The 27,552-nt window shown below is 39.4% G+C and overlaps 1 protein-coding gene across 2 annotated transcripts in view; it reads left to right on the forward strand.

The window, feature by feature from the left end:
* The window catches only part of BBS9 (Bardet-Biedl syndrome 9), a 281,323-nt gene that overhangs the window by 10,739 nt on the left and 243,032 nt on the right, over positions 1-27,552 (forward strand). For both annotated transcript variants that reach the window (XM_066627037.1, XM_066627038.1), the window contains exons 6-9: positions 12,616-12,790; positions 13,171-13,252; positions 15,465-15,648; positions 17,734-17,863. In XM_066627037.1, coding sequence (XP_066483134.1) covers positions 12,616-12,790; positions 13,171-13,252; positions 15,465-15,648; positions 17,734-17,863 — 571 coding nt within the window. The remainder of the gene's footprint in view (positions 1-12,615; positions 12,791-13,170; positions 13,253-15,464; positions 15,649-17,733; positions 17,864-27,552) is intronic.

Raw genomic sequence — 27,552 nt, forward strand, 5'->3', positions numbered from 1 at the left:
GACATCCCTGATATATATAAACAAGAGTTAAGTTCCTTCAGCATATTTCTGATCACAAAAATATCACCAAACACTTCTAATATTAAACATTGAAATAAATGGGAGCTTTCTAGGCTGGAGAAAACCCACTCAGACATGGGGAGAATGCGCAAATTCCACGTAGGCAGTGGCCCCTGCCAGGAACTTTTTTTTTCCTCAGAGACTTTCAGCAAAATGACTTTAAGTGAGGACTTACTGTATAACCATACTGAATCTGTGCTGTAGACTGCAAACCTCATTTTTCAGTATTCCTCTCATCAGTGGTTCATTTGCTTGAAGACAGGATCTGCAACTTTTGGAGTAACTTCAGAGATCCAGAGTAAACCAGTTGTGTGAATCAATATATGGTTGGCAGCTACATGCTAAATGGTGACTTTAACACAGGTGCCTGGAAACACAGGATCCTATGCATTGTATGTGAAGTTATTCTTCTGAAAAAAAAATATATATACACACAATCACCCATCTATAGAGGCAGTGCATCTTGAAATACAAAGCTTAAAAATAATCCAGTCAGTAAAAGCAATGAAAAAATTCAGCAGCAGAAACCAAAGCCCATCAAAATTAAGCTAAGTTGGAACAAAGGGAGTACCAAAATGAACCACTGTTCGTAGTTGTAGCCCAAAGCCTTACCAGAAATAGTCATGCCTTCAACTTGCAGAAAAAAGCAGCAGTGAGGGGGTCTGCTGAACATTGCAGTGCAGTGAGTTTCTCAGGAATGGGGCAGTTTCCAAGAAAGCTCTCTCACAATTAGTCTCCCCAACACTTCAGGAAAAAAATGATAATCACAAGAGAGCTTTTCTGGAAGATTGAAATATATGAACAAATACATGTAGGGGAGATGCTCCATTGTTTGGCTGGATCCTGTGTGCACATGTGTTCAGCTCACTCTTAAGTGTGCTGATGGTTGCATCCCTGTTCCTTTCCTGAAAGTTCCTTTCAGTTCATATGGGTTTACTCCCACCTGAAGAAACATTGGATCTGCTGCTTTGGTGTGTTATTACTCTGTATCTGATCTGTTAAGGCAGTGGTTCTCAAACTTCCTGGGAGATTTACTCCCGGGGTAAGTGTTTGCGGGGTAGGGGGCAGGGGCAGCAAAGCGATCCCCAGGATTGCGCCCCTGGGGGGGAGGGGGGGGCTATGTCTTCACAAACCATACATGCTCCCAGGGTCCAGGGGGTGCGGGGAGCCCAGTGTAGCGCTTGCAGGGCTCACTGCGGCTTGTAAACAGTGAAAGTTCAAAGTGCGACGAAACCAGAAATTCCACTTCTGGTTTATTCGTGCTTGGAACTTTCACTGTTTACAAGCTGCGGAGAGCCCTGCAAGCGCTGCGCTGGGCTCCCCTCACCCCCCTGGACCCTGGGAGCATGTATGGTTTGTGAAAAAATAGCCCCCCCTCGCAGGGGCGCGATCCTGGGGATTGCTTTGCTGCTTCCCCCTGCCCCAGCCCATTAAAGGGAACAGGGCAGCTTCACACAAGCTGGTGGGTCGCAACCTACCACTGTGTTAAGGTGTGAGGAGGAAGAGCAGGGTGGGGGAAACAAGATTTTTCTCTTCTTCCCACCCTTCCCCATTTTGTTGACTTGCATTGTTTCCAACTGTCATGTTATTCCTCTACTGGGATCTTCATAGCCCATAAGGCAAAGCCCTTAAGGCAAAATAAGTGTCTTTCTTCTTCCTGGGACACTCCCACCAGAAACCATAACGAAACACACTCCTGTCTGTGATGTGCTTTGTGGTGATATTTCAGGTGGTGGTCTGGAACCTAACCCACCTTATTAGTGAGGTATGCCTGAACTAAAGCTGCTTCAACAGATTTTCTACCCAGAAGAACCTCTGTCTTCTCTGGATTTAATTTTTGTTTGCTGGTTCTCATCCAGCCTTTTACTGATTCTAGAAACTAATCTAATTGGTTCTGAAACATCCCAGCCTTCCTAGCAGAGGATGGTAAAGAAATGTACAGAAGGGTACCATCTGCTCTTGATGACATTTCCCTCCCTAGGATGACCTCTCCAAGTGGTCTGTGCCTACTCAACCAGTTCCTTCCTAGCAAGTTTAACTAGTGAGGCTGGTCAAGGGTTAGCGTTCATGTAGATTGATCTCATGCTTCCCAGAATTCCATCCACATCTTTAGGCTGCAGAAGCTGAAAAGAATCCATAGACAACCAGATGCCTTAGGTAACACATCAAACTGCCAATGTTGTGCCTTTGCCATGGTGAAAGTGAACAATGTTATCTACAAAGGGCTTTGCAAATTGGTTGCAATGAACTACTGAGTTATTCTCTGTTTTGTTTTGTGGGCCAAGCTGTGAAAGGTCCTATGTATTCACAACAGCTATGCTGGATAGCTCTTTGTGGATGCAGTGGTGACTGAAAGGTAGTTTTTCTTCACTACTATCATTGCATCAGAGTAGACTCAATTAGACTCTTACCTGTGTTTGGTCAAACTTTGCCTAAGTCTTCTTCCATCATCCTTCATTGTCTTTCTAAGAGTTCCATTGCCGGCTACTCTGTAGAAAACCACAGGGCCATCCTGACTCAGAGGACACACAGGAACAATTGAGTTTACAAAGTTGGCCATTTCCTCATTCCAGAGATCAGCCAAGGCAGTGACAGGGTTGCCAACCCTTTTGACAGAAAACCCATCCTTTTGGACCCTGTTCTGGTCTGCTCCAGGGGAAAGGGCTTTTTCCAGAATGTTGAATTCCCTCAACACTAAAAGTCTCTGGCTAGCTCAGCCTGGCTATTGGACAGCAGGGTGTATGATAGGTACACCATCTGAATCCCTGTCCTGTCTTGAACACCCTGTTTCAAGGCCAGACACACAGAGCTTGAGGATTGCTAAAAAAGGCATGGGCATGGTTTTGTGATCAACTATATATGAAGTAAACCTGGAAGTTTCAAGTCTTTATTCTCCATTGTGTCTGCAGGACTAGGGGTTATTCCACCAGGAGCGGTGCAAGAGTACAGAAGAGTTTTTTTGTTTTAGAAAGTGAACAGTTGAAAGGGATATAGCATTTTTACAAGTTCTCTGAAAAAATCTAACACCACAAGTAGCATTGTAAGAATCACAATGACTCTTATGTTGTTTAAAAAATACGAAGTGACTTCCAGAATTACACATCTGTTTTATGTTAATCTGTAGATACAGCAAAACAAAAGAGAAATAATGAAAACAATTGTATTTTTAAGACATTAGAAAACCTTTATAGCAAAAAAGATTACAAGGTAGCTTTTCTTAGCCAAATGTCTGAATCCATTTTATTTTTATTATAGTTCAGCCTGGAGGCAAAGAATGTTTCAGTATTCAACAAAGAAGGTGCTATGAGGAAGAATTATTTTTAATAACAGAGTACTATATATGTAAAAGCTATGCAGTGTTGTAACAGGAAAGTTATAAGAAAGGTAGACTGAGGTTTACTTTACTACAATCTTGAAAGGGTGATTTTTATTGGGTGTTAGTTTTTTATTTTTAAAAAAATTATCAGCTGAGCTTTTGTTGTAAGGTTAAATATCTATATTTTTCCCCCATTTAAATACAGCAGTGATTCAAATTTTGTTTTGGATTTATCAGTGTTTTTTTCAGAACCAGAGCAAAGTTGTCTTTTTTTTCTGAGTTCAAAGGATAACTCTACTATCTCACTTCCTGCCTTAAAGCAAAACTAATGAACATCTGAAGTTAAGATGTTGTTTTGGTTATTGTGGTGGTCTCAAGGATCCTGAACCCGGAATCCTGAAATGCCGACTCTTCCAATCATCCTTCCGCTGCCACTATTCCCTAGTTCTTAGTCTATGAGTCTGGTTTACCTAGTGCACCACCAGAACAAGGCAGGATTGAAGTAGAGATAATGTAGCTGTTCTGGTTAAATTGGATTTATTTACAAAGAGCACTGCACTAGCAATCTTCTTCTTAAGTAGTTCAGCAATGATATAGCTCAATGATTTTAGTTCAGAGATTCAGTTCCAGTTGCAATTCGCCATACTGAATGGCTAAGTGCTTGCCCTCACCTTCAAGTTGGGGCTGGTTAGCTCTTCCCCCTCTGAGCTGACCATTTGGGAGGGAATTTCAAACTAAATGTCCCTTCCTCCAGTTTTTTAAACGTAAATGTTTTTGGAGGAGGACCTCTAGTTATAATTCAAATTGATTTCACGCAAAAAGAAGGAAACAGTTTTTAATCTCTGCTCGTGTCAGTTAATGGGAAACACACACACACACACACACACACACACACACACACACACACACGTTCCCATATATACATTCTAATCAGTGGCGTAGCTAGCAGGGGGCAGGGGGTGATCCACCCCGGGTACCACCCTTGGGGGGTGTAACACCACAAATGCCCCAACATCGCTAACATCACAAAGGTTAGGAATAACCCCATCATGCTATATACCATTGGATGCGGAATATCCAGTGGAATGCAGTGCAAAAAACCAGATTGAAATATCTCAATTCCATCAAAAGTTATGGCCAAAAAGCCAGAAACCAAAAAATGCATTGAACCCTATGGAAAATGAGCCATATCGTGCATTTACTCGTGAGTAGGCGAACCTGCCATAGTTCATCGGAAAGGGGAGGTTGAGAGGAATCCATTGACACCAGAATGGTTCCTATCTAATGAATGCAGCCCCCAAAAACACCTGAGAAGGAAGTCCCTCCCTCCAAGCAGAAGAATGTATTGAGCCCTATGGAAAGCGAAAGCAAGCCACATGGTCATGTTTACTGGTGAGTAAGCAAATGTGCCTTGGGTCCTGGTCAAGTCAGGCAAAGGGGAATGCAAGGCTAGCTGTGTAGTCCCAGTCGGATGAAAGTGGAGCTCAACAAATGCTCCAGAAGGCAGCCTCCCCCCCAAAATAAATCAGAGGCTTGAGCTGGTAAGGTGGGCACTGAGGAGGGCTGAAAATCTCACTGATTTATTTGTGTGTGGGGGGTGTTATTGCAGGTAGCACTCCCCCAAAAGAATAAAACAGAGGCTTGAGCTAGTAAGGTGGGCACGGGGGAGGGTTGAAAATCTCACTGCTTTATTTGTGGGAGGGTGTCATTGCAGGCAGCAACCCCCCCAAATAATAAAACAGAGGCTTGAACTGGTAAGGTGGGCACTGGGGAGGGCTGAAAATCTCACTGCTTTGTGTGTGTGTGTGTGTGGGGGGGGGTGTTATTGCAGGCAGGCTACGGAGAAAATTCACTTGGTGAAATGGCTGACTTCCCGTTATTTACCTAATTATCTTATTTTGCTTGATGATGTCACTTCCAGCCATGACATCACTTCCGGTGGGTCCTGGACAGATTGTCATTCTAAAAAGTGGGTCCCAGTGGTAAAAGTTTGAGAACCACTGCCTTAACTCAAGACAGGCCACTGAGACATCCGGGGAGAAGGGTGACACCCTAGTGACCAAAACTCTGGAAATCATGGCTTTTAGGAATAATACCATCATATTATATACCATCTGATGCAGAATTTTATCCATTGCTTGTGGGGAAATATTCACTGCATTTATTTTTCTGGCCATTATTATTGTTCATTCCCTGTCATGGCTATTACTATCTCTGTTTCACCTACCTGACAGGGTTGTTGTGAGGACAAAATAAGGGGAGGAACCATGCACACCACCCTGAGCTGCTTAAAGGAAGGGTGGTATAAAAAGTGAATTAATTAAACAATATAATTAATAATTATCAATAATTATTAATAATTAAGTCATATGGGGTGACAAAAATTTATGGGCCCTGGGTGTCAAATGACCTAGCTACGTCTCTGACTCTAATATAAGTAATATTTTCACATGTTTGCTGAGTCAGGTAATACTGGCTTTTATTATTTGTATTTTGTACAAATACAAAAAACATATTTTGTATTTGTAACAGAGAAGGCAGACTGACCAAGTGGAGTCCAATCTAATGGTTAGTGTGCACAACCACTTCATACTTCCCTGCCGAGTTGGGGGGGGGACATTCCAGGGTGGGGGGGCAGGGGGAAGGAGGGGAGGGTTTGGCAAGAGGGCAGTTCAGGTCCAGGAGGAGGGTGGGGAAAGCAGCAGAGGCTGCTACTGGTTCCTGTTCCCCCTCCCACACCTCAAAGCCCTACATGAATCTACTCAGTTCTGTGTCAGCAGTTGAGTGTTAATATAGAGAATATTAAAAGCATTTCTTATGTTATCTTAATTTAATCTTTGCAATGATGCTGCAGGGCAATGGTTCTCAAACTTTTCAGTCTCTAGAGTCCTTTACAGTCCTAAACAGAGTCTTGGGCAGTCATGCTTGCACATGTGCAGAGTCTTGGGGGTCCCCAGAGCACCAGTTCATGCATGCAGTGGCACAGTACTGAGCAGATAGTGGCCACTTATGGTGTACTTGTGGAGCTCTTGAAAGCATCTCTGGGAGCCCCAGAGCTCCTACAAGCATACTTTGAGAAATACTACTGAAGGGTATGATCTCCATATTGCAACTGGGGAATTGAGACTAAGCAGGGAATATGTTGTCTGAAGCTACCACTTAGTTTGTGGTAGAGATAAGTTTTGATCCAGGAAAAGCCTTGAGTCACAGCTCAGTCTCTTATCTTCTAGTCATGGGTCTCCAAATCCTGACCCGGAGACCACATCTAACCTGCAGGAAGATTTAATCTGGCCCGCAGCACATGGTGCGGAAGATTGAGTGTTCTGGCCCACAGCAACTTGCTGACAGTCCGGGAAGACACAGCCTTGTGCAGAGAGATGCTTCTGCTGAAGAGGCTTCCCTGAAACTGCCCCAGAAGAGAGTGAGCGAAAGAGAGAGAGAGCTTGTGGGCAGGTAGAGAGGGAGAGAGAGAGAGAGAGAGAGAGAGAGAGAGAGGCAAATGCACGGGTAACTTCTACCTGATTTTTCAGCTCTCCAAAATTATAACGCACCCTTTGGAAACGTGAGAGAAAGGGTTCCAGATAAATTCAATATCCTGATCAGACTGCTGGCCAATTACTCCCATCTATCCAATACATACTGAAGGCATGTTTTCTCTTAACAATTTAATTTATTTTTCAGATTTCTCCCAACTTTACTTATTATTCTATTGTTCCACAACTCTTTATCCAACACATTAATTCTCTCTCCAATCCCTCCAAATAATTTCTCCTTCAAATTTTCCCCCAAATATTGATTTTCCACCATATTCCTCCTTTCAAAAATTCATTCTTCCAAAATTAATTTTCCTTTTCAAAATCCGTTTGCCCCTCTTCTGTCTCTAACATATTTATTATTTGTTATGTAAATTTATTACATAACAGACTCCAGTGCGTATGTGTGGAGAATCAGTGCTGAGTTAGGTGGTCTTGACTTGAATCAATGCTCAAGTAATCTGTGTAGGTGACTTGAGTGTACACGAGTCAGCAAAAACACATGTGTTTTGCAACTTGGACTCAAATCACCTGACAAGTTTCCATCCCTGGTAGGTTCCAATAAGTGTTGTGTGAAGTTCTTTTTTACCCTTGCTGAATCTACTACCAACATTTATTGAGCAGATACAGTATTATAAGACAGGTTGAAGGCTAGAATTTTAAAAAATCTCATAATAGCAATTATGAAATTAATGAAAATTGTTCTGAAATTGTTAGATTTACAGAAACTAGAAATATAAAGTGTGACATCTAATCTCAAATTATATTTTGTATATTAGTCCAGTGTCTGTTTTTGCCTATGCATTATTAATTTTTGCCAGTCATTAACCTTGAATTTTTTCACTTGTTCTGAGTGAGTGGCAGGACCTCTGAGAGAATTTCTATCAGGGAGTACAAAGTTTCTTTGGGGCCCCTTCCCAAAGAGGGAGAGGGTGAGTGGGGGGTGGCAATGGGGGTGGGCGGAATGAAGGCCAAACAAGCAGGGGGAAAGTGGCAACAGCTGGAATAGTCTTTGGAACCCAGGTCTACCAGTCTTCTGAATGCAGAGCTCAGGTCTACCTGCCTGTGCGATGTTGGCAGCTAGATACGGTAGTACAGAAAACCAAACACAGTCCTAAGTCTCTCCAAAATCTTTCAAATATAGAAAATCATTGCAGGAGATTTGTATTTAGGCTCAAATTAGAATGGAAAGTGTTATGTGTACACCAAAATCAACTTCTGCAGCAGTCCCGCAGCAGTGTCCCTGAGCTTCTTTTCACTCCTTCATGGTTAGCAGATCCTTTAGCCAAAGAGCTACTGTAGCAGGTCAGTTTCCTCCCAGATGTGACACTGTTAAGGAATGTATGCATTCCTGGCCCTGCTGCATTTGGCTTGTGGCAGTAGTCGCTGTGATGTCCCCATGGTAATGGCCCCAGCATCCTGTGTGGGTAGTGAGTCTGGGTGAGATGGGAAAATGTAAGATCCCAGGAAATTTTTGGGTCCCTCCTTTGGCTCCTGGGCCTCCTTTCTGACTCTGGGCCCGGGTACAAATTACCCCCTGTACTCCTCTCTCCTAGGCCCTGGTGAGTGGTGATGTTCTATATCTTAAGACCAACAGTTATTGCTTTTCAGCACCTTTATTCAAATACTAGCCTTTTCATTGTATATTTCTAGAGCTAATCTTGGCTAATATGCTGGCTAATGATTAGCCAATTAGAGTGCCTATAGGTAGAGGTGTTTGAAAACTATTATTGATTTTACTCAGAAGTAAGACAAGCCATTTCTGCTCAATGTTTCATATTCGCAACAGGGACCAAATGTGTACACCTGTGGACTGGGCAAAATGTTAATGTAATTCTATTTTACTCACCTATAGGATGTAATCCTATCTTACTTACCAGAAACAAACACCTCTCCCTATTGGGGAAAGGTGGGATATTCATTATTGAATATATGTAAATAAATTTTTTTTTATCATCTTGCCTCTTCTGTTGGGATGTCTGGAAATTGAGGCAATCCTTCCAAATGTCTGTGTCAGTTGTTTTGGTCGATCTGCTTAGAGTTAAACCTGTTGAATTCTCTAAATCTTGGAATGCCAAAGTAATGGTTATGTATTAGTCAAACAATTCTTTGTGTGTTTTTTTTCCTGGTTGGGAGAACAGCAAAAAGAAAAGTACTTTAGTTGTTTAATTGTAAAGGTGTTCCAAATTTCAGCAACTGGCTATCTCCTATAGGAGCTTATGTGAATATGCATACATATGTGCATTTATATATTAGTAAATGTATATATGTGGATCTTTATATAATTGAACAATTTCTAATGTTATAATGTTTAGATTGAACAGAAGCCATATATTTTGTTATATAATTTGAAAAATATGTGTCTCATTGTAGGAACCTAAGAAAAGCCATAATTGGCCTGTTCAGAAAATGCTTTGAAAATTCTACATGTTAAACTATAATTCTGTTAAAAGTATTGAATTTAGTAATAAGAAGCATTTGTTCATTGCCTTAAACTGTGAAGAGTTTACATTTCCAAGAAAGATGGATGAGTTTTACCATTAGAGAAATAGGAAAGTCTTAAAATTATCACCACTTGGAAATCTGAAACGAATTTCAAAATATCATGAATTGAATGTGTTGCATTGGGCACAAATAATCAAATTTAAGTTGTCATTGAAACTTATAGCCAAGGGCTTAAAGGGGTAGAGTTCAATATTTGGTCTTTATCGCTTACAGTTGTAGAAAAAAATGCAAAAGCAAAAAGGTAATTTTCCTTATTTAGTGTACCAGGCAATATGGCAGTTCTTGTACTACACTTCTATGGATTATATAACACAGTCTTTTTTTTAATAAAATGCAAGTGATATATATCCTTTCTAATATGAAAAGATTAATTTTCATTGGGTCTCTAACTTCCTTTAGATGTCATGATTAATGTGCTGTTTCATTCTGTTTCATGTTTAATAAGGGAAACAGGATTCTTTGTAAAAGTGATGGTAATACTTTTTAATATGCTGATTTACGATTTTGTTAACTCAAACTGTTAGCTTAAAAAAAAAGAGAGTTCTTGGTATAATGGAAATGTGTTTCTGATCAAGAGTCACTAAAAGAATGAAAGAACGTTTACGCCTTGAGATAACGTGTTTAATAATAGAGATGGGGTTTTGTCCTTTCAAAAAGGCAGCTTTATACGAATTGGAATGGTTTGAAGTACTGGTAGAGATTTGCTTAAAATGATACCTTGCTCTTTATTACATTAATATATTACACTTGCATTTATTATAGTTCTAGTAGGAATTTTACTGTAAAGCAGATACCTTGGTGAACATATTAACTCATGATATTGCAGAGAAAAAAACCCCAAAGCTTCTTGAGAAAGTTCTGAGCTATGTTATTTCATTTTGAACAATTAGAGCGTAGTTCTATGCATGCCTCTTCGGAAGTGATTCTCACTGAGTTCAGTGAAACTTAGGGCCTAATTCTGAAGGACCATAGCCTCGTTACTGAGCTTCAGCACCAGCGCTAGGTGTCGTAAGCGTGCTATAAAGCACGTTTACAGCACCCTTGGAGGAAGGAGTGCCAGTGCCGTGCCAGTGATGGATCCAGCGCTGGGTGGAGGATGCCATCCAGAGATAAGTTGAAACGCCAGGCGGCAGTATGGCCTTTTGGTGTGGGGGGAGGCATTCTGGGGTGGGGAGATGGTGGAACAGCAAGAGGAACTGACTCAGGAGGGTGGTGGGGCTGCCAGAGACTGCTGGATCCTATCCTCCATGTCAGGCTGAAAAGCCTGACACAGAGGTTCTCAAGTCTTCACTGGCAAAGCAGCTAGTGCTGATGTGAGAAGCCCCATTGCAGGACCTGGGGCTTTCCTTGGGGAAAGGGGACTCTGGCAGCTTCCCTGCACCCCACAGGATACAGCTGTCGACATTTTGACACCGCTCTTCTGCTGGGTGCTGGGAAGATTAGGACTGGGCTGTTGCTCCCCCAAAAGCTTGTAAAAGACTGCAACCTTAATGTGTTGTGTGTGTTATCATTCTGTATCCCATTTGAGCTAGCGTTGTTTAACAGTGATACATTCTAAAAATTATATGGTGTGATTGAGTGGCTATAAGGGAAGTCATGATTTTCTTCAGGAAGAAGGAACTTGTCTCACTAAGTTGAGTTTATAACTATACAACTCTGTGGTATAATAATAAAAACAGATAACTAAAGCTATGTGTGTTTTAAAGTACATTAAAAATTTCTGTAAGGTAAGTGTGTTACAACAAAAACAAGGACCTTTGTGAGATCTGAAAATACCTACAATAAACTTGTTAACCTTTAAACCCACCCCCCCGAGATCACTTGAACCCCAAGTGTTCTGATTAAAAATCAAAACCATAGAAATATCTGCATAGTGATCAAATGTGACAATCCATTGAATTGTCTGTGTCCATGGACTAAGCAGGCAAAGGGTAACTAGTTTATTAAAAATCCAGAAGAAATGTGATTTAACAAAATGGGAGAAAAGGAGTAGAAAAGTAGGAGTAGAAAAGTTCAAGCAGGCTGATGAAGAGTAGAAGTTTCCAAAAATAAAGAAAAATAGGCAAAAAATAAGGGAGAAACAGAGCATTAATCACAGTCTCTGTTAGCCATTCATACAACTAGGTCCTAAATGTAAGTGGTTGCTATACAAAGAGAAGAAGAAGAGTTTTCCAGTTGGATTATTATTAGCTCAGTATGTTTTCAGTCGAACAGCAGTTGGAAAATTTTTTTGCTGGTGTTGTCGAATATGTAATCAAGTCACTGAATATCGTATTATTCATTGTTTATTTAAGCCATTTCTGCCCAACGTTGAATATAAGCAACAGCGATCAAATATGTACACCTGTGGGCTGGGCAGAAATGGGTTTAATGTGAAGTACAGGTCCAGCCTATTTATACACGGATTTTTTATACATGGATTTGTCTCAACACAAATGGCCCTTGCAAATGAGAAGGAATGTGCTGATCCCTGGAGAAGGGGAAAAATGCACCCCTTGAAAACCAGTTTAAAAAACTGAACAGTCCTTTAACAATAGCCTCCTTAATGAGAGAGAGGGCAGTTGGATGACAATTCATCAATCCTTCTCTCTCCAGTGGACCCCTCCCTTCCCCCTGAAGCATGTGAAAGAAAGGAGAACATTTTGCATTGGTGAAGGGAGGGACTGAGTGAAGCGCCTTTGTAAGATCTTGGAGGACAACTGATTGATGGATTGTCTTCTTAATGACTCTTACCTTACATCACAAAGGTCAGCAAGGCTGTTTTTAAATCACTGGAGCAAAGAAACTTTGTTTTTAAAATTGATTTGCTATAGTGCGTTTTTTGCCATCCACATGAGTGCTTGGAACGGAACCTACGCGAATAATTAGTCTCAACCTGTACTAGTATAATGCACTCCGGGCTGTCCATATAATTATTTATTTGCTCATTTTGTATCTCACTTTTCTCCCTGAAGGGAACCCAAAAATCCATTACAGGTTTTGCAAAGGAATTGTTCAGTAAATAAACATCATTTTTCCTTACTCCATCATGGTCAGTTAAAAATTTGATATCAAAAGACTTCAAGTAATAACATATTTCTTAAAGAAAATACACTATGAAAAGTATATACTCACACTCACTGAGTGGGTTTCAATAATAATTTGGGGTTATTTTTATTCAAAATAAAAGTGTATGTGCTGCTTTGCTTCTTTTTTATTCAGGTCGCGATTTGATCTGTATACAGTCTGTGGATGGAATGCTTATGTTGTTTGAGCAAGAGACTTATTCTTTTGGCCGTTTTCTTCCTGGCTTCCTTCTACCTGGCCCACTGACTTACAGTTCTCGAACAGATTCCTTCATTACTGTCTCTTCCTGTCGGCAGGTTGAGAGCTATAAGTATGTATGAATATTAAGCATGTTACTTTGGATGTGTTGCTTTTTACTATGTATTAACAACAATAAAACAGTGTAACACTGCAATCCTATATACAGTCCACTCACCTGGCCCTAAGTCCCATTGAACTTAGTGGGACTAATTTCTGGTTAGACAAAAGTGCTGTAAATTTGAGAAGATCTGTTTGAGTAGCCTGATCAGCTACTTTACCCAGTATCTCATCTTTTATAATGACATCATCTCAGATTTTTGGCAAGTTTCAACAGCACAGAACCTTTTTGGATTCTTGAAATTTTAACACTTTCCTCTGATGTGTTCTGTAATAATCAGTGTAAAAATGTTAAATTACTTTGAAAGCATTATTGGGTTTTTTCTCCCATAGGTACCAAGTGCTGGCATTTGCAACAGATGCTGCCAGAAAAGAAACTGAGGAACAAAAACTTGGATCTGGAAAAAGACTTGTGGTAAGATTTGCTGATAAACAAAGACAATCCATATTTCTTAATAATAAGAAAGGTAAAGAAAAGATTAATACTAAGAATTCAGTTCTTCAGAAGTCACAGTTTCCTCAGTCCAGCATAGAGTTTATGTTTGGTTTTCCTGAACAGTGTTGTTTGTTATCGGTATGTGTTTTTAAAAAAGGAGTTTAAAAAGTAGCTTGTGGTGCTACGTGGAATGTTCTTATTTGGAAAAAGTCTCACTTCACATAATCCATGGAGGGTCATTGTATCATGTTTTATTTGCATCTATTAGGCCCAAATCCTAACCAACTTTCTAGCACTGGCATAGTGGTGCCAGTGGGGCTTGTGCTGCATCCTGCAGTTGGGTGGCATTCACTGAGGCTTCCTCAAAGTAAGGGAATGTTTGTTCCCTTACCTTGGAGCTGCATTGCCCTTATATCAGTGCTGGAAAGTGGGTTAGGATTGCGCCCTTAGACGTATATGGTACAGCTCTTAGGTTGAAATCTTGATCACACTTACCTGGGCGTATATCCCATTGAACTTAATTGACTAACTTCCGAGTAGAGATGCCTAGGATTGGGTAGCCAGCTACTACTGTACTGTTTGTATTTTCCGCTCTATTCTTGCATTTGTCACCATGGTTGGGAATTACCTTTCCTGAGTCACAAATGAGCAGGAGTTCTGTACAGAAGATTAGTTTTAGCACCACAGATGAATGCACTCTACTAGTTTGGTAACTTTCAGATTTTGTACCATCTTGTAGCATTCATAATAATGAATCATATGCTCAGAGGTTCCCAAATTGGGAGTCATGACTGCTCAGCCAGGAAAGCCCTGTCTTTGTCCCCTTAAGGGGTGGGGCAGTGGTGAAGGCAGTGATGTGACCATTGTGATCATGCCACTGCTGAGGAGAAAAAGTATTTTTTTTAAACTCAGTATTGGCAGCACTGGCCTTCTGAGGGGTGCCAGGAGCCAGTGGACCCCTCTGCTGTGCTCCCTGCCACTCAGAACAACTAGAAATAGTGATTGAAACCCACTTCTGGTTTCACAAGAGCAAATTGAAGTGGGTCATGATTGCTATTTTTAGTTGTTCTGAGTTGTGGGGAACCCAGCAGAGGTGTCTGCAGGCTGCCTGCATGCCCCAGCAGGCCAGTGCTGCTAATAGTTTTAAAAAACCCTTTTAATACCTGGCAGCAGAGTGATTGTGGCAATCACGTCGCTACATTTGCCCCTCCCCTATCAGCACTTACCCCAGTTCCCAAACTCTCCCAGAGTTTTGGAACCACTGCTTATACTAATTATATATGAACAAGGCCTATGAGAGGAATTTTGTCATTGAGTACAAAGTTTCTTCTGGGCCCCTTCCCAAAGGGGGAGGGGGGCAATGAAGCAGGCAGAATGGGGGCAAACTAAGGCAGGTGGAGGGTGCTGACAGCCACAATAGTCTTTGGAGCCCTGGTCTACTAGGCTTCTTGATGCAGAGCCTAGGTCTACCTGATCATGTGGCATTGGCAGCTAGATAAAGTATTATGAAAAACCAAACAAACTCCTAAGTCACTTGAAAAACTTTGAAATATAGAAAATTGATTGCAGAAAATTAGCATCATCATGTTTAGGCTCACACTAGAATGGGCCAAAATGAACTTCTGCAGCAGCAGTAGCCCCACACCTGGGTCACTGAGCTTCTATACACTCCTTCATGGTTTTCGAATCCACAAGCCAAAGAGCTATTGTAGCAAACCAGCTTCCTCCCAGATTTGACACTGTATTCAGGAGGTTCATGGATGCGTTCCTGAGCCCAGTGTGTATGGCTTGCAGCAGCAGTTGTAACATTGCATGTACGTGGTTGTGCCCAAGCATCATGCTCAGGTAGTGAGTTCAGGTGTGACAGGAAAATGTCAGGTCCAGGGAACTTTCTGGGCCCCCTCCTTTGGCTCCTGGTCCCTTTCCGATCCTGGGCCCGAGTACAAATTACCCCCTTTACCCCTGTCTCCTAGGCCCTGTATATGAAACTAATATTGTCTAGTATTGTGTGATGCTAATGACCATCTAAAAATGAGAAATGTTTTAACACTGAAAACAATATACCTGTTTTGTGACTCTGTATGGTTTTTGCAAAGGCTGAAAAATAATTTGGTGTGAGGTAGATGAAATCTTCTGCTGATAACTTATAAAATGCATTCAATTTGTTGTATACTGACATTGTTTTCTTAAGGTGGACTGGGTTTTAAACATTGGAGAGCAAGCTCTGGATATATGTGTTGTCGCTTTCAATATGACGGTTTCCTCTCTTTTTGTGCTTGGTGAGAGAAACTTCTTTTGCCTTAAGGATAATGGACAAATTCGGTTCATGAAAAAACTTGATTGCAACCCAGGTTGCTTTCTTCCATATTGTTCAGGTATGTAAAGAGAAATTTTTAAATAGAAACAATGACATAATACGAGCAGTTTTGCATGTATAACACAGAAAGTTTTAACATCCCATGCTAAGTGAACTCTTAAATTGTTTGTTCTTGCTTTCTCTAACTTCCTCTTGAAACAATATTTAAGTGTTCAGATACTGATTACTGAACGTATAAAATATTCAGTGAGTATTTTACTCATAGAGCAATGGATTTAATACTGTTTTTGAACTAAATCAGTGGTTCTCACACATTTAGCACCTGGACCCACTTTTTAGAATGAGAATCTGTCAGGACCCACCAGAAGTGATGTCATGACTGGAAGTGACATCAAGCAGCAAATTTTTAACAAACCTGGACTGCAGTCCTACCCAAGATTAAGTCCCATTGACTTTGATTGTTAAAAGAATATACATAGCAACTTGTTAAAATTACAGGTTTGTAACATTTCCCCAAATGCAGTCACATACCATGGTAGCATCAAGTCTAATATACAGTGGCATTGCTAGGGTTGTGTGGATGGTGCGGGCCGCACTGGGCGATGCACACGGGGGGGGTGACGGGCACTGGGGGGGTGACATGCTAAAATTGCGGTGGTTAGGAGTAATACCATCATGTTATATACCGTTGGATGTGGAATTTCCAGCCGAATGCAATGCAAATGTACACTGCCCTGAGCTCTTTGGAGGAAGGGTGGTATAAAAATGTGAAAAATAAAAATAATAGTGACCAAAATCACTAAAATCATAATTTGGAAAAGTAATATGATCATGTTATATATCAATCAATGCGTAATTTCATGCAGAATGTGTTCTATCTTTATTCTATCAAAAGGTACAGCCAAAAAACCAGTGGGGCGGAGTGATGGAACATCACCACGCCCACCACCTGGGGTACACTGCACGGCGGGTGATGCGCTGGCATCCTGCACTGGGTGACGCGAACCCTAGTGACGTCACTGGTGACGCCACTGTAATATATTAAAAATAAAATATTGAAATGAATGGGGACCCACCTGGAACTGGCTCACGACCCACCTAGTAGGTCCCAACCCACAGTTTGAGAAACACTGAACTAAATGATTCCGTCTCAGCTGATATTTTACTGAATGCAGTGGGTAACTACAGTTTTATAAAATTTACAATTTTATGTAGTGGGAATATATTAATTATGTGTATTAATGCATAATAATGAATGAAGATATATTCTGTCTAAGGTTTTGCAACTGTCCTTTATGCTTTTTAATCCTCAAATCTAATTTTATAGCTGTGACTATTTGAATGTACCATGGGTACATACATACATAAGGCCTTTATTTTATTATTATTTTTTAATTACATTTTCTTTATCTATGCCAATAAAGGGTACAAAATATGGTGAGCTGCCTGTTGATAGAAATGGGTTGCTGGGACCATGTTACACCAATTTCTGTACTGGTTCTTGGCTTGGTTCGATGATTGACTGAGTGTTGTCTTGAGTTTTAATATCTATATGCCACTATAAGACAGTGCATGAAAAGAGATATTTTTAGTGGTTGCCCCTGAGCTGTGGAATTCCTTTCTCTTGGAGAATTGCCAAAGCCCCAAGTCTGAACATCTTCCAGAACTGTAGGAGCTTTTTATTTAAGTTTGGCTTTTGGTGCATAGGTTTGAGTTTTGCAATAACATTTAATCTCGTTGCTTTATTTACCCTTTTCCACCCATTTTGAAGATGGGATAGGCTGATAATCCCAAAAAAGAAACTGATAAATAACATCAATTTTAAGTACAACTATAAGATTTAACTTAGTTTGTCCATACTGAGTCTTCTTTGTTGCAGAAATACCAAGCATTGTCTACTGGCTAATTAGCTGCTAGGCACTTACAGTTTTTTCTACTGTGTCCTCAAAGTTGTTCCTCTTATTAGGTAAAAGATTGTGTCTCTTTGAGCATTTTAATGTTTTGTAATTTCAGTTGATTGAAATTGATTTACCCCTGAACTAATATATATCTTAGTATTTCTTTATAAGGAGGGAGAAACAGTGTAAGTTTCAAGAAATGTCAATGAAAAATGGCTTCTAAGTTCCTTGCATATATTTTACAGTGTCTGATGGAATGATAAACACTCTAATTGGAAACCACAACAGCATGTTACATGTTTATCAGGATGTGACTCTAAAGTGGGCAACTCAGCTTCCCCACATTCCTGTGGCTGTAAGAGTTGGGAATTTTCAGTAAGTAGGTCTGGTGTACTTTCAGTTTAAATTTATTTTTCTTTCTTTCTTTAGAATATAGTTTGACTGATTTTAATTTTATTGTCCTTGACTGGCAATGTGCAACTTTGCAACTTTGAGAGTTTTGTAAACATTTATCAGTTTCCATACCCATTCATTTCATTTCAAGCTAAAGACATGGAAACATTGCAGAAATGTTAAAGGACAGCAGTGGAACTAGTAAAGTAGTAATTGGCTATAATCCCCACATAGATATGGTAGAGACATAAAATTGGGGATCACTTATTCATTTTTCACATTTTTATACCACCCTCATATTACACAGACAATTAAGTCTTTGTAATTCGTTTATTTATCGTCTTGTAAACCGCTTTAAGCTGGTTGGTTGGTTTTTGAAGGAAAAGCAGTTTGAAATGCTACAGATAATTGACAAATAAGAAGATGCTAATTATAAACAACATTAAGTAATCTTTATATCGTATATTACAGTGAATTTTAGATACTCCAATATTAGAATATTGTTCATAGAACTAAGGTCCAGAGTAAACTGCTTGGTTTCCTGCCAGAATTTCCAGACACATATCAAATAAATGTAAGACATTAGCTGAGCTTGTTGAAAGCCGTATAGTAGTATTTATCATCATCATCACAGCTTCTAGTTCCATTGCTTTCTTAAATTGCAGATCAAAAAATTAGTCTCTCTTTTTTATTTTATTTCCAACAGAAGATGTGGATATACCTAATTACTGAGGTTAGCAAATAGGAAACATATAAGTATATTTAGATGTATTTTGTTAAATTGGAAACTTTACAGTAATTTCTGAAAAATATTACAGAACTTTAATATTTTTTATCTTTTTATTTTAAAATACTTGTAATGAATAAAATGAGATAAAAAGATTTCTAATATGTACTTTTGACTTTCAAAAGAGGAGTTTCTGGTGACAAATGAACAACGTTTGAACTGATAGGTGTGAACAGCTTTATTCAACTGTGGCCTAACATTTTGAAATGAACAACGTTTGAACGTTTGAAATGAATGTTTGAACTGATAGGTGCGAACAGCTTTATTCAACTGTGGCCTAACATTTTGCCTACTACTTTGGTAGGCACTTTCAAAGGGTGAAGCTACAGCAAGTAGCTCTTCAAACTACTCAATATAACTGAGTTTCTGCTGTTTATAAGTTTTCTATAAGCATAGCGCAAGGCTTTCCAAGAGTAATCTGATGTTGAATCATTTTAGTTGATCTGTTCTATTTGGGAGCCTGTACCTCTCATGTATTTAAATATTCTGGTGAATATTATTCATAGAAAGAAGTTTGTGTGTTCAGTTGCATCTGCTACATGCCTTGTGCATAAAATGGTGGTGTGGAGTACAGAATCTACTTTCAAGCTGAAGTGGATGCTTGCCAGTCTGCTTTCCCCTAAGGTTAAGAGACAGGGTAGATGCAGATGCTTGGCTCGCATTTCTACCATACTAATGGCTCTCAGGAAAAAAAGCTGCTATTTTAGGACTTTGTAAGTAAGGCTCCTCACTTACACTAAGTAAAACTTCAGAGAGATGTATGTAATTCATAATTTGATATACTGAGGCTGTTATCCAAAAGAGTTGTTATTATGCATGTGCAGGAACTGAGCTTGTATTCATGGCTTTCTTTGAAATTTTCTCCACAACAGCTCCTGCAACTGCTGGAGCAAGCTAGTTTCTGTCTGTGTGGCTGTTGGGTCTTGCTTTATTGTAGGCTGTGGATGAACTTTCTAATCAACATATGGAAAAAGATTCTCATGTCTGTTTTGAGCAGCACATGCATTAGCTATTGGTATTTCAGTCAGGGTCACTCCGGAAGAATGTTGGTTATAGATAAACAGCTATTTTTCATTTCTTTGACTTTATGCGCAAGTAGCACTTTTCAGTGGAGGAAAAATTGTCTGTGAAGATTAAGTTCTGCAAACCTTTCACTCACTGATCATGTCTTTAAGTAGATTTTTTCTTGTATGTAATTTTTATATTTGCTTTCTTACTTGCTTTTTTAAAAAGCATTAAGTATTTAGACTTCATCATTCTAGAAAAGAAAAACATGGCGAAGTTCCTATTGCTTTCTTCTTGGGACTTCTGAACTAGAAGGAATTCAGCTGTCAATTCTGTTTTTATGAAATTTCACAAATATTTTACACATGAGTTGAAAGCACTGTAGTTGCCCTTCACGGGAGAGAGATTCTGCTGAAATATGTTAAATAAAACCACAACTAAATGCACCTTCAAAACAAGTTCAGTGTTCCTTATTATAAGGGGATGACAGGTACTGAGAAATCAGACAAAGTATATTATTTCACTTTTGTGACTATCATTTTACTTGGTAATGAAATAGTCAGTTTCCTGAAGAATAAATCTGAAACAAAGTTCTGTCATGTCAAAAATATTACCTCAATCTATTTTAAATATAGATTTTTATTACAGAGAAACTTCATAGGTTTCTCACACAGGAATTGTTCCCCATCTGCCTTGCGATATTTGTGTGGAAAGTTGCTCCCTCACCTGTAGTTTTCATGGCTGGATTGGGCCTAAAGTGTAATGTTGGAAGTGTTAGGTATTAATTTTTATACTTTTAAAATGGTGATCTCAGTTAACATATTAAAAGTTACTTCACAAAATATTTACTCCAATGATAAGTAGAGGCAGATCATTCCTTTTGTTTTTTGCCAGTTAGTCTGGGTGGAGAGGATGTCTTACAAATTTTCCAAGGTTTAACATAAAACTGATGACCTCTAGCTAAGCATTTCAGCTTTTCACAGTATTTACAGAAAGAAAAATTATCAAGGTGGACAGGATAAATAATTGTAATAAAGAAATGAATCAGATTTTTAAGATTTCAATTAAGTATCCATGAAAAATCATCTGATTTAAAATAATGCATGAATGTAATATACACAAGTATGCCCTCATGAGTTGACAGTTTCTGTTTATACCAAACAGTGCAAGAGGACAGGAGCTTTGGGAGACTTACAGTCCAATCCTATCGTCTGCAGGATCTCATGTTCCTGCAGTGCAGTCCAACTTACAGCTCTAAAGCACATGTCTAGGCCACTGCCAGAAACAGCAAGTGACTCCAGCCTCGTGGCAGTGGCCACCCTGGAGCCAGTGGGGGTTCAATGGCATTATCAGAGGGGAAAGGAAGGGGGAGATTGTGGGAGAACCAGAAGCATTTTGGGCAGGGAGGAACTGGGGGTGGGAGGCCATGAGAAGGGGTGGATCTGGCAGCAATGACGCATGCCAGATCTTATCTTCCTTCCCCTGTTCTCTCTGAGAAGAGGAGACCCATTGTCACTCTGGCAGCTTACCAAGAGGTAAGAAAAAAATGTTCTCATTTATCTCCCGCAGGCTGATCACTTCCTCCTTTTTGGTGAGGTTCCATTGGTGCTGGGGGAGTGGGTAGGATTGGGCTGCTTAACCACTTGGAAATAGTCCCTAATAGTGTTAGGGCAGTGAGAATAAGAACTCGGTGGGGCCTTGGAGAGGCAAATCTAGGTGAGATAGTTTCCCTCAGAGACCTCTTACACCAGCAGTTAACAAATAGAGACAGAAGGGTTTTATAGTGAGCCGAGATGTTCAGGCCCTTCTTGGATCATAGCTGAGTCCTCATCCAGAGCAGGCACTTGTGCTTGATTTCCTTTCCTGAGAAGAGCTGATGGGGTGGAAGCCTAGGGTAGCCAATGGCCAGTGTGCTGCTGATTCCTAACTTCAACAAGACCCTATGGTTGTCATTATTCCTGAATTCCCAGGAACAATGGGGAACTTTGGAGTAGGGGTTATGCAGTTATGGGTGTTGGAACCATATCATTGCCACATGTTGCAGTAGTAGTGTTCATACTGACCCTGAGAAAAATAAAGAGAAAAGAATAAATTATTGCATTTATGCAAACTAAATAGCAGTAATAGAAAAATATAAATTAGTGACTCAGTTCAGACATTGTAGGAAATCATGGCTTATCCATCTAGAACAGTGGTCTCCAAACTTTTTGGCCAGAGGGCTGCATCAAATATCTGGCGTGGTGTGGAGGGCCGGAAAAAAATTTAAATATAAAATTTAAATAAATAAATTAGATATGGAACTTAGATGAGTGAATAAATGAATGAATGGACTCATTCATTCAACCTCTCTGGCCCTCAGAACACCCTCCAGACACAATCAGAGCACGATTCTGGTCATGTTCAGTTGAGTGGGCCAGAGGCTTTCAGGGGACAAGAGGTTGGCCAGAAAGAGGCTTGCTGTGGGCGGCATCTGGCCCCAGGGGTTTGGAGACCCCTGATCTAGAATATCCAACTGCCATGTGATGAGAAGGAGAAAGAAAAGCCATTACCAAGGCAACGAGTCACCATTGCCACCTGCCTTTTAAAAATGAATAGTGCCCTTCACATAGAAACCCCATGTCACGTGAGAAGGTATATGTCTGGCATTGCTACCTCAAACCAGCATAAGAGTTGAATGTAACTAAAGAGACTTAAAAAGAAAAATTCTAGTTGCATTTGGTACAAAATTTATTAAAATAGGAGTAAAATAGTAGGTGGAATTTATAAATGAAACCACTGTGCATATTCAGTGTTCTTCATCCAGATGCAGAAAAATACTTTGGTCTTCATTCCAGCCCATCTGTTACTCCTTGTGGCTTACATCACCACAACCATTAAAGCATCACAGTATAAAAATAGCAAAACTCACATATATAAAGGGGAAACCTTAATACTTATTGCAGAATTTTATAGAAGAAAGATGGCAGGATTCAAAGTTTCCTTTTTTGCAGCAGTGCTGGTTTAACAGAACTTTTGCCAGTTATGGCACTGAGTGAGAAATGAATGACTGTATACTTATAGTGTTCTAAGAATACTCGCGGTAACAGAATGTGAGACTTTTAAACAAAATGATTGTTTTTACAATTTAATGTAAATCTAATTCTACATTAAAGAGAGCATGGATTACATTATATTTAAGTCACACCTCTCAGGCTACCTTAGAGATGGCCAGGCAAAATATTGTGTTTCAAGTACATTAGAATATTGTGATTTCATGACCAAGAGAATTTATATACAAGTTTACATTGGTGCATTGTGAAGAGTTCAGTGCAAGTCAACTTTATTTATTTGAATTATTTCTAAGCTATCCTTTAGTCAATGTTACCAGAAGTTTCCTGCAGAAACAGGAATTCAGCGTACAGCTGAATTTAAAATAATAAATACCATATATAAGATAATGTTTCTATTCTGCCTTTCCACTTGACCACTTAACCAAGATGGCAGATACAGTTAATGTACAATAAGCACAACATTTGAAAACACAATGGTGACTGATAAGATTCTGACGGGATGATGATGGAATCCAGACCCAGATGTTAAGATTGCTGCTGCTGTGGCTGGTCATCGACTTCTCAGATGTTTCAGGATGTTTTTTGGAGGCGAAATTATTATTTATTTCTGTATTATTTATATACTGCCTTTCTCATTCTCAGATTTCTCTTCGATATTAAGCCAAGGCAGGCTGGTCCTTACAGTATTGTTCTATATATAGAATCCTTCAGTCTCCAGATGTTTTCCTTCCATGATATAGTCATAATTTTTAGCCGCAACAACACTTGCCTCGAGCTTTTGCAGAGAGTTCATCCCTCTCTGAAATATGCTACCTAGCACGTAGGGTCAGGTACAGTAAATGTGGAATCTGCGTGCATGGTGTTTTTACAAAGAATTTGCAAAGGATGCTGCTGTCCCCTTTCACCTGGGCAGCTGAGTAATCTGCAGGTCCTGACTCAACCTGATGGCTTAGGAAAGCTCCAGGATGATGATGATGAAAATATTTACTTCCCAAGACTTTTGCTACTGCTTTGCATATGATATGGTATTATCTTAAAGAAGCAAGTATGGAGAAATGAGGTAATGGGCAAAATTGTTTGAGATCTGCATAATTTTTTTTAAAAGATGCATTTAAGGGCATATGCTTCTGATTTAACAAATCGCTGAGCTACTAATTAAATGTTGTAATAAGGCTTGATATCACTTTCCTGACCTGGAAAGTGCTGTCCATGGAGCACAGCTTAGAAGCAGCTCCTTTTTATGTCTGCAGGTTTTTCACAGGAGGACTGCTTTGGTAGATTGCATTCCAGGTTAAATTGAACTGTGGTTTAAGAATTAATGGAAAATATTACGCATCGTATGTAGATATACTATAGTTCTAGAATTTCATCATATGTAGACAATCGGGTTATAACATTGACCTTGTATAAAGGTTTGACACCCATTTAACTTAACACAGCAGGCAGTTCATAAGTACAAATTAATGTTCTTGGCTGTCTTTTGGTTTAGTCAGTACAATGAGAGCACTTCATTAGACATTATGGTGCTATCACTGCCAGCAGTGACATGATGTTATGGTGTCATCACTGCAGCAGGTGGCAGTGATAACTAAGAATGGCTGACCTCCTCTTGGGTAGACTTCGCTTGAACTAATGTGATAAAACTAATATATTTAACTAATCAAATTAAGCAAAACATTTTAATGTTAATTTTGTATCCCTTTTCTGTTAGATGTGGACATATGTCTTCATGGCTTGACTATTTTGTTTAAAAGAGCATAAAAATTCAAGGCTTTATAAAAGTTTAGTAGCGTACTGGCAAAATATTGGTAGGCTCGAGTATCCTTAGACTGATTGAAGGTGCATATTGCTTGAAAAAAGTAAATAAGTAGGTTGGTTGTGGGAGCTGCTATATGGAAGCAAAACAACAACAAACCCTCTTCATCTTTTCCTCCCTTCCTGTTGTGGATAATGCATTTTTGTGTGCATGTTTTGAGTGTGTTATAGACACATTCTGAAATGGGATTCTTTACAGCCCAACTGGTGGGTCATGACTCACGAGAGGAACTGGAAATGGACCATTCCTCCTTAAGGGGAGTGCCCCAGGATTGGGTGCCCTGACAGCAGCCTCCTGACAGTGCCTCACAGCAGTTGCAGTGCCACAGGGACCGGGGTCATGCTGATCTCTGGCATAGATTTAGAAAACATTGACTTCTGTTTATGCGTTATTGGAATTATAAAGACAAGAGTAAGATTTTTTTTTCCAGAAAGTATTGATAAAAGTTTTAATATGATGTATCATTGTCTGAAGGAGGTGTACTTTTATGGATTTTTTTTTTAAACCCACAATTCAACTTTTGTTGGTATGTTTACCTTTTATAAAGCAAACATATGGAAGATGTGGAACATATGAAAGTGGTGACAAGTGAATGTATTTGCCAATAGAAAATCAGTGTTGAAGGTGTGTGTGCTTCATACTTTTTGCTTTGTTAGACCAGCTGGCCAAAAGAAAAAAGGGTGAAGTGTAGTCTTACACTAAGCCACACATTTTGAACTTTTAGAATTTCAGCAGCTCTTGCCTGTTCTTATGGTAACTCTTCGGATTGTGGCTATGGTCTTTGCTTTTGAAATTTGGAAATAATGTATCTGTCAATAATGCTTATTGTCAACAATAAACATAGCACAGGATAATTTCATATGGGAAATATGTCTAAATTAGCATTATTAATTGAGTGTTTTATCTTGGTTTTATAACCTTATTTTTTCACATTTTAATATTGTTACATGTTTAAATGTGGAAGCTGCCTTGGGGAGCAGTCCTAGATGCCCTTGGGCCAATGCAAGTCGCTTGTTCCAGCCCAAGATGGTCGCAGAAGTGCTGTAAAGCACTTTTGTGCTGACTTAAGAGGAAGGAGGCTGGCATAGGCCTCGATCTGCCAGCCACAACTGTAAGCCCATGCTGGCCTGGCTCAGCCAGCTCGAGGGTCGTGGGAAGGGTGGGAGCGAGGTGTTCTGAGGTGGGGAGGGCTGGCAGTAGTGGGCGGGAGGTTAGTGAGGGGCAGGGCCAGGATCCATCACTTATGCCAGATTCTATCCCCGTCCCTAGGCAGCCTTTGTCAGCCCTGGGCTACTCAAATCAGTGCCACTTCTTTAGGTGGCACAGAGCCAAGCAGATCCATTAGTGCTGCTGCAGCATGACAGGGGATAAGGGAAAGCAATTCCCCTTGCCTCAGACTGTGCAGCTTTCAGCCCCAATCCTGCCTTGGTTACGGCACAGGCCCGCTAGCCTGCCTGCTCCAGGGCAAGTTAGGATTGGGCTGCCCAGTGCCCTTACCTGGAGAAAGAAATTCCACAAACAAACACAAACAGTGGCTATTAATAAAAACAAGACATGTCTGAATTACATTTTGCAAATGAAAAGTGTGTATTTCTATCTGGAGAAACCAAGCAGCTACTGAAGAGGCTTATGGTGTAGTTGTGCCACTTCCCACGTCCTCATTGGAAAAAGTGTTCAGAACTGAAAGGACAGTGGTTGTTTATCTAAGGCACTATAAGTCAGATGTTGCAAAGCTTTGACTAGCTCTGGGGTGATACCCTATGTTTGCAATTGTACACAGTTATATTTTGTTGCTATCAACTAGTAGAGAAATTGGTGGAGAAGAATACAGTCCTTCTGACAGTGCCTTAAATCATAAATGGATCTTTATTATGAGTGCTATAATTATACTAAAATGATACCATAGAGGATATTCTTCACATTTTCTAATTTAATATGTTAATGAAATTTCAGATCTGATTAATATGGTATTTACATTATTACAGAAAAGACTGTTAACTGGCAAATGGGAAGTATTTTAAAAACAGCAGAAAGTATTGGAATACTGTAATAGTGATTTTTCTTTTAAGCAAGCAGTCAAGTAATTTATGGATCCATTGGTTTATTAATCCATCTGTAACGATTGCTGCTTTGTTATATGACTCAAAGTATGTAAAACTTTTGAATTTGTTAAAACATATTGTGAACAATTTGTTTTGCAAAAGAGACATATGCTATTTTTTTGTCCAAAATCCAGTAAAATATAGATTTTCAAATTACTACCATGTGTGGAGGATTTGCTATGAACAATAAAGTTATTATAGATATCAGAATAATTTGTTTCAATTTAGTTTCTTTGTATAAAAGTGTTCTTTTAGCTTTACATTTATTTGAACATTTTTGGCATAGTTTAAAGATATTCTACTTTTAAAAAGAGATGATTGGAATTGCACATTGTTTGAAATGTGTTAAAATAATAATGCTCATAGAGGCAAGATACAAATGCAGTAGCTGCAGGAAAATGGCTATAAAATTTATTTTAAAAATCCTTCAGAATTGCAGTCCTCAAAAAAAATAACTCAAATATTACCACTGACTTCAGTGATAGTGAGTCATTTGAGAATTGTAGTTCTCAACTTGGCATAAAGACCGTGAAAGTTAAAGAAGTGTGTGTTTCACATGTTTCATACAATAAAGTAATATATCATAATTCATTTTGTACCTCTTGTATTAATGTATGGAAAAATTAACAAGAGGGTAATCTTTAGAGTTTTCATAGAGTTCTGTATACTGAATTTTAAAATATGAAATATGATCGATTTTAGAACCCAGAGGCAACAGAATTCTCTAGCTGGAATCCTGGCTAGCGTCACAGGATTGCACATACACAAAAACCAATGTATTTTACATTCATTTGTTTTAACAGACTTTTTCTTGTCTGTAATTAGAGTGTAATGGAGTCAGGAGAGAGAACAGATGGCTAAAATAGGACAGTTTAAAACTCCTAAATCTCCAAAGGATTTTGGTCTAAATC

This window comes from Tiliqua scincoides, chromosome 5, assembly GCF_035046505.1.
Source record: "Tiliqua scincoides isolate rTilSci1 chromosome 5, rTilSci1.hap2, whole genome shotgun sequence".
In the NCBI taxonomy this organism is placed as follows: Eukaryota; Metazoa; Chordata; class Lepidosauria; order Squamata; family Scincidae; genus Tiliqua; species Tiliqua scincoides.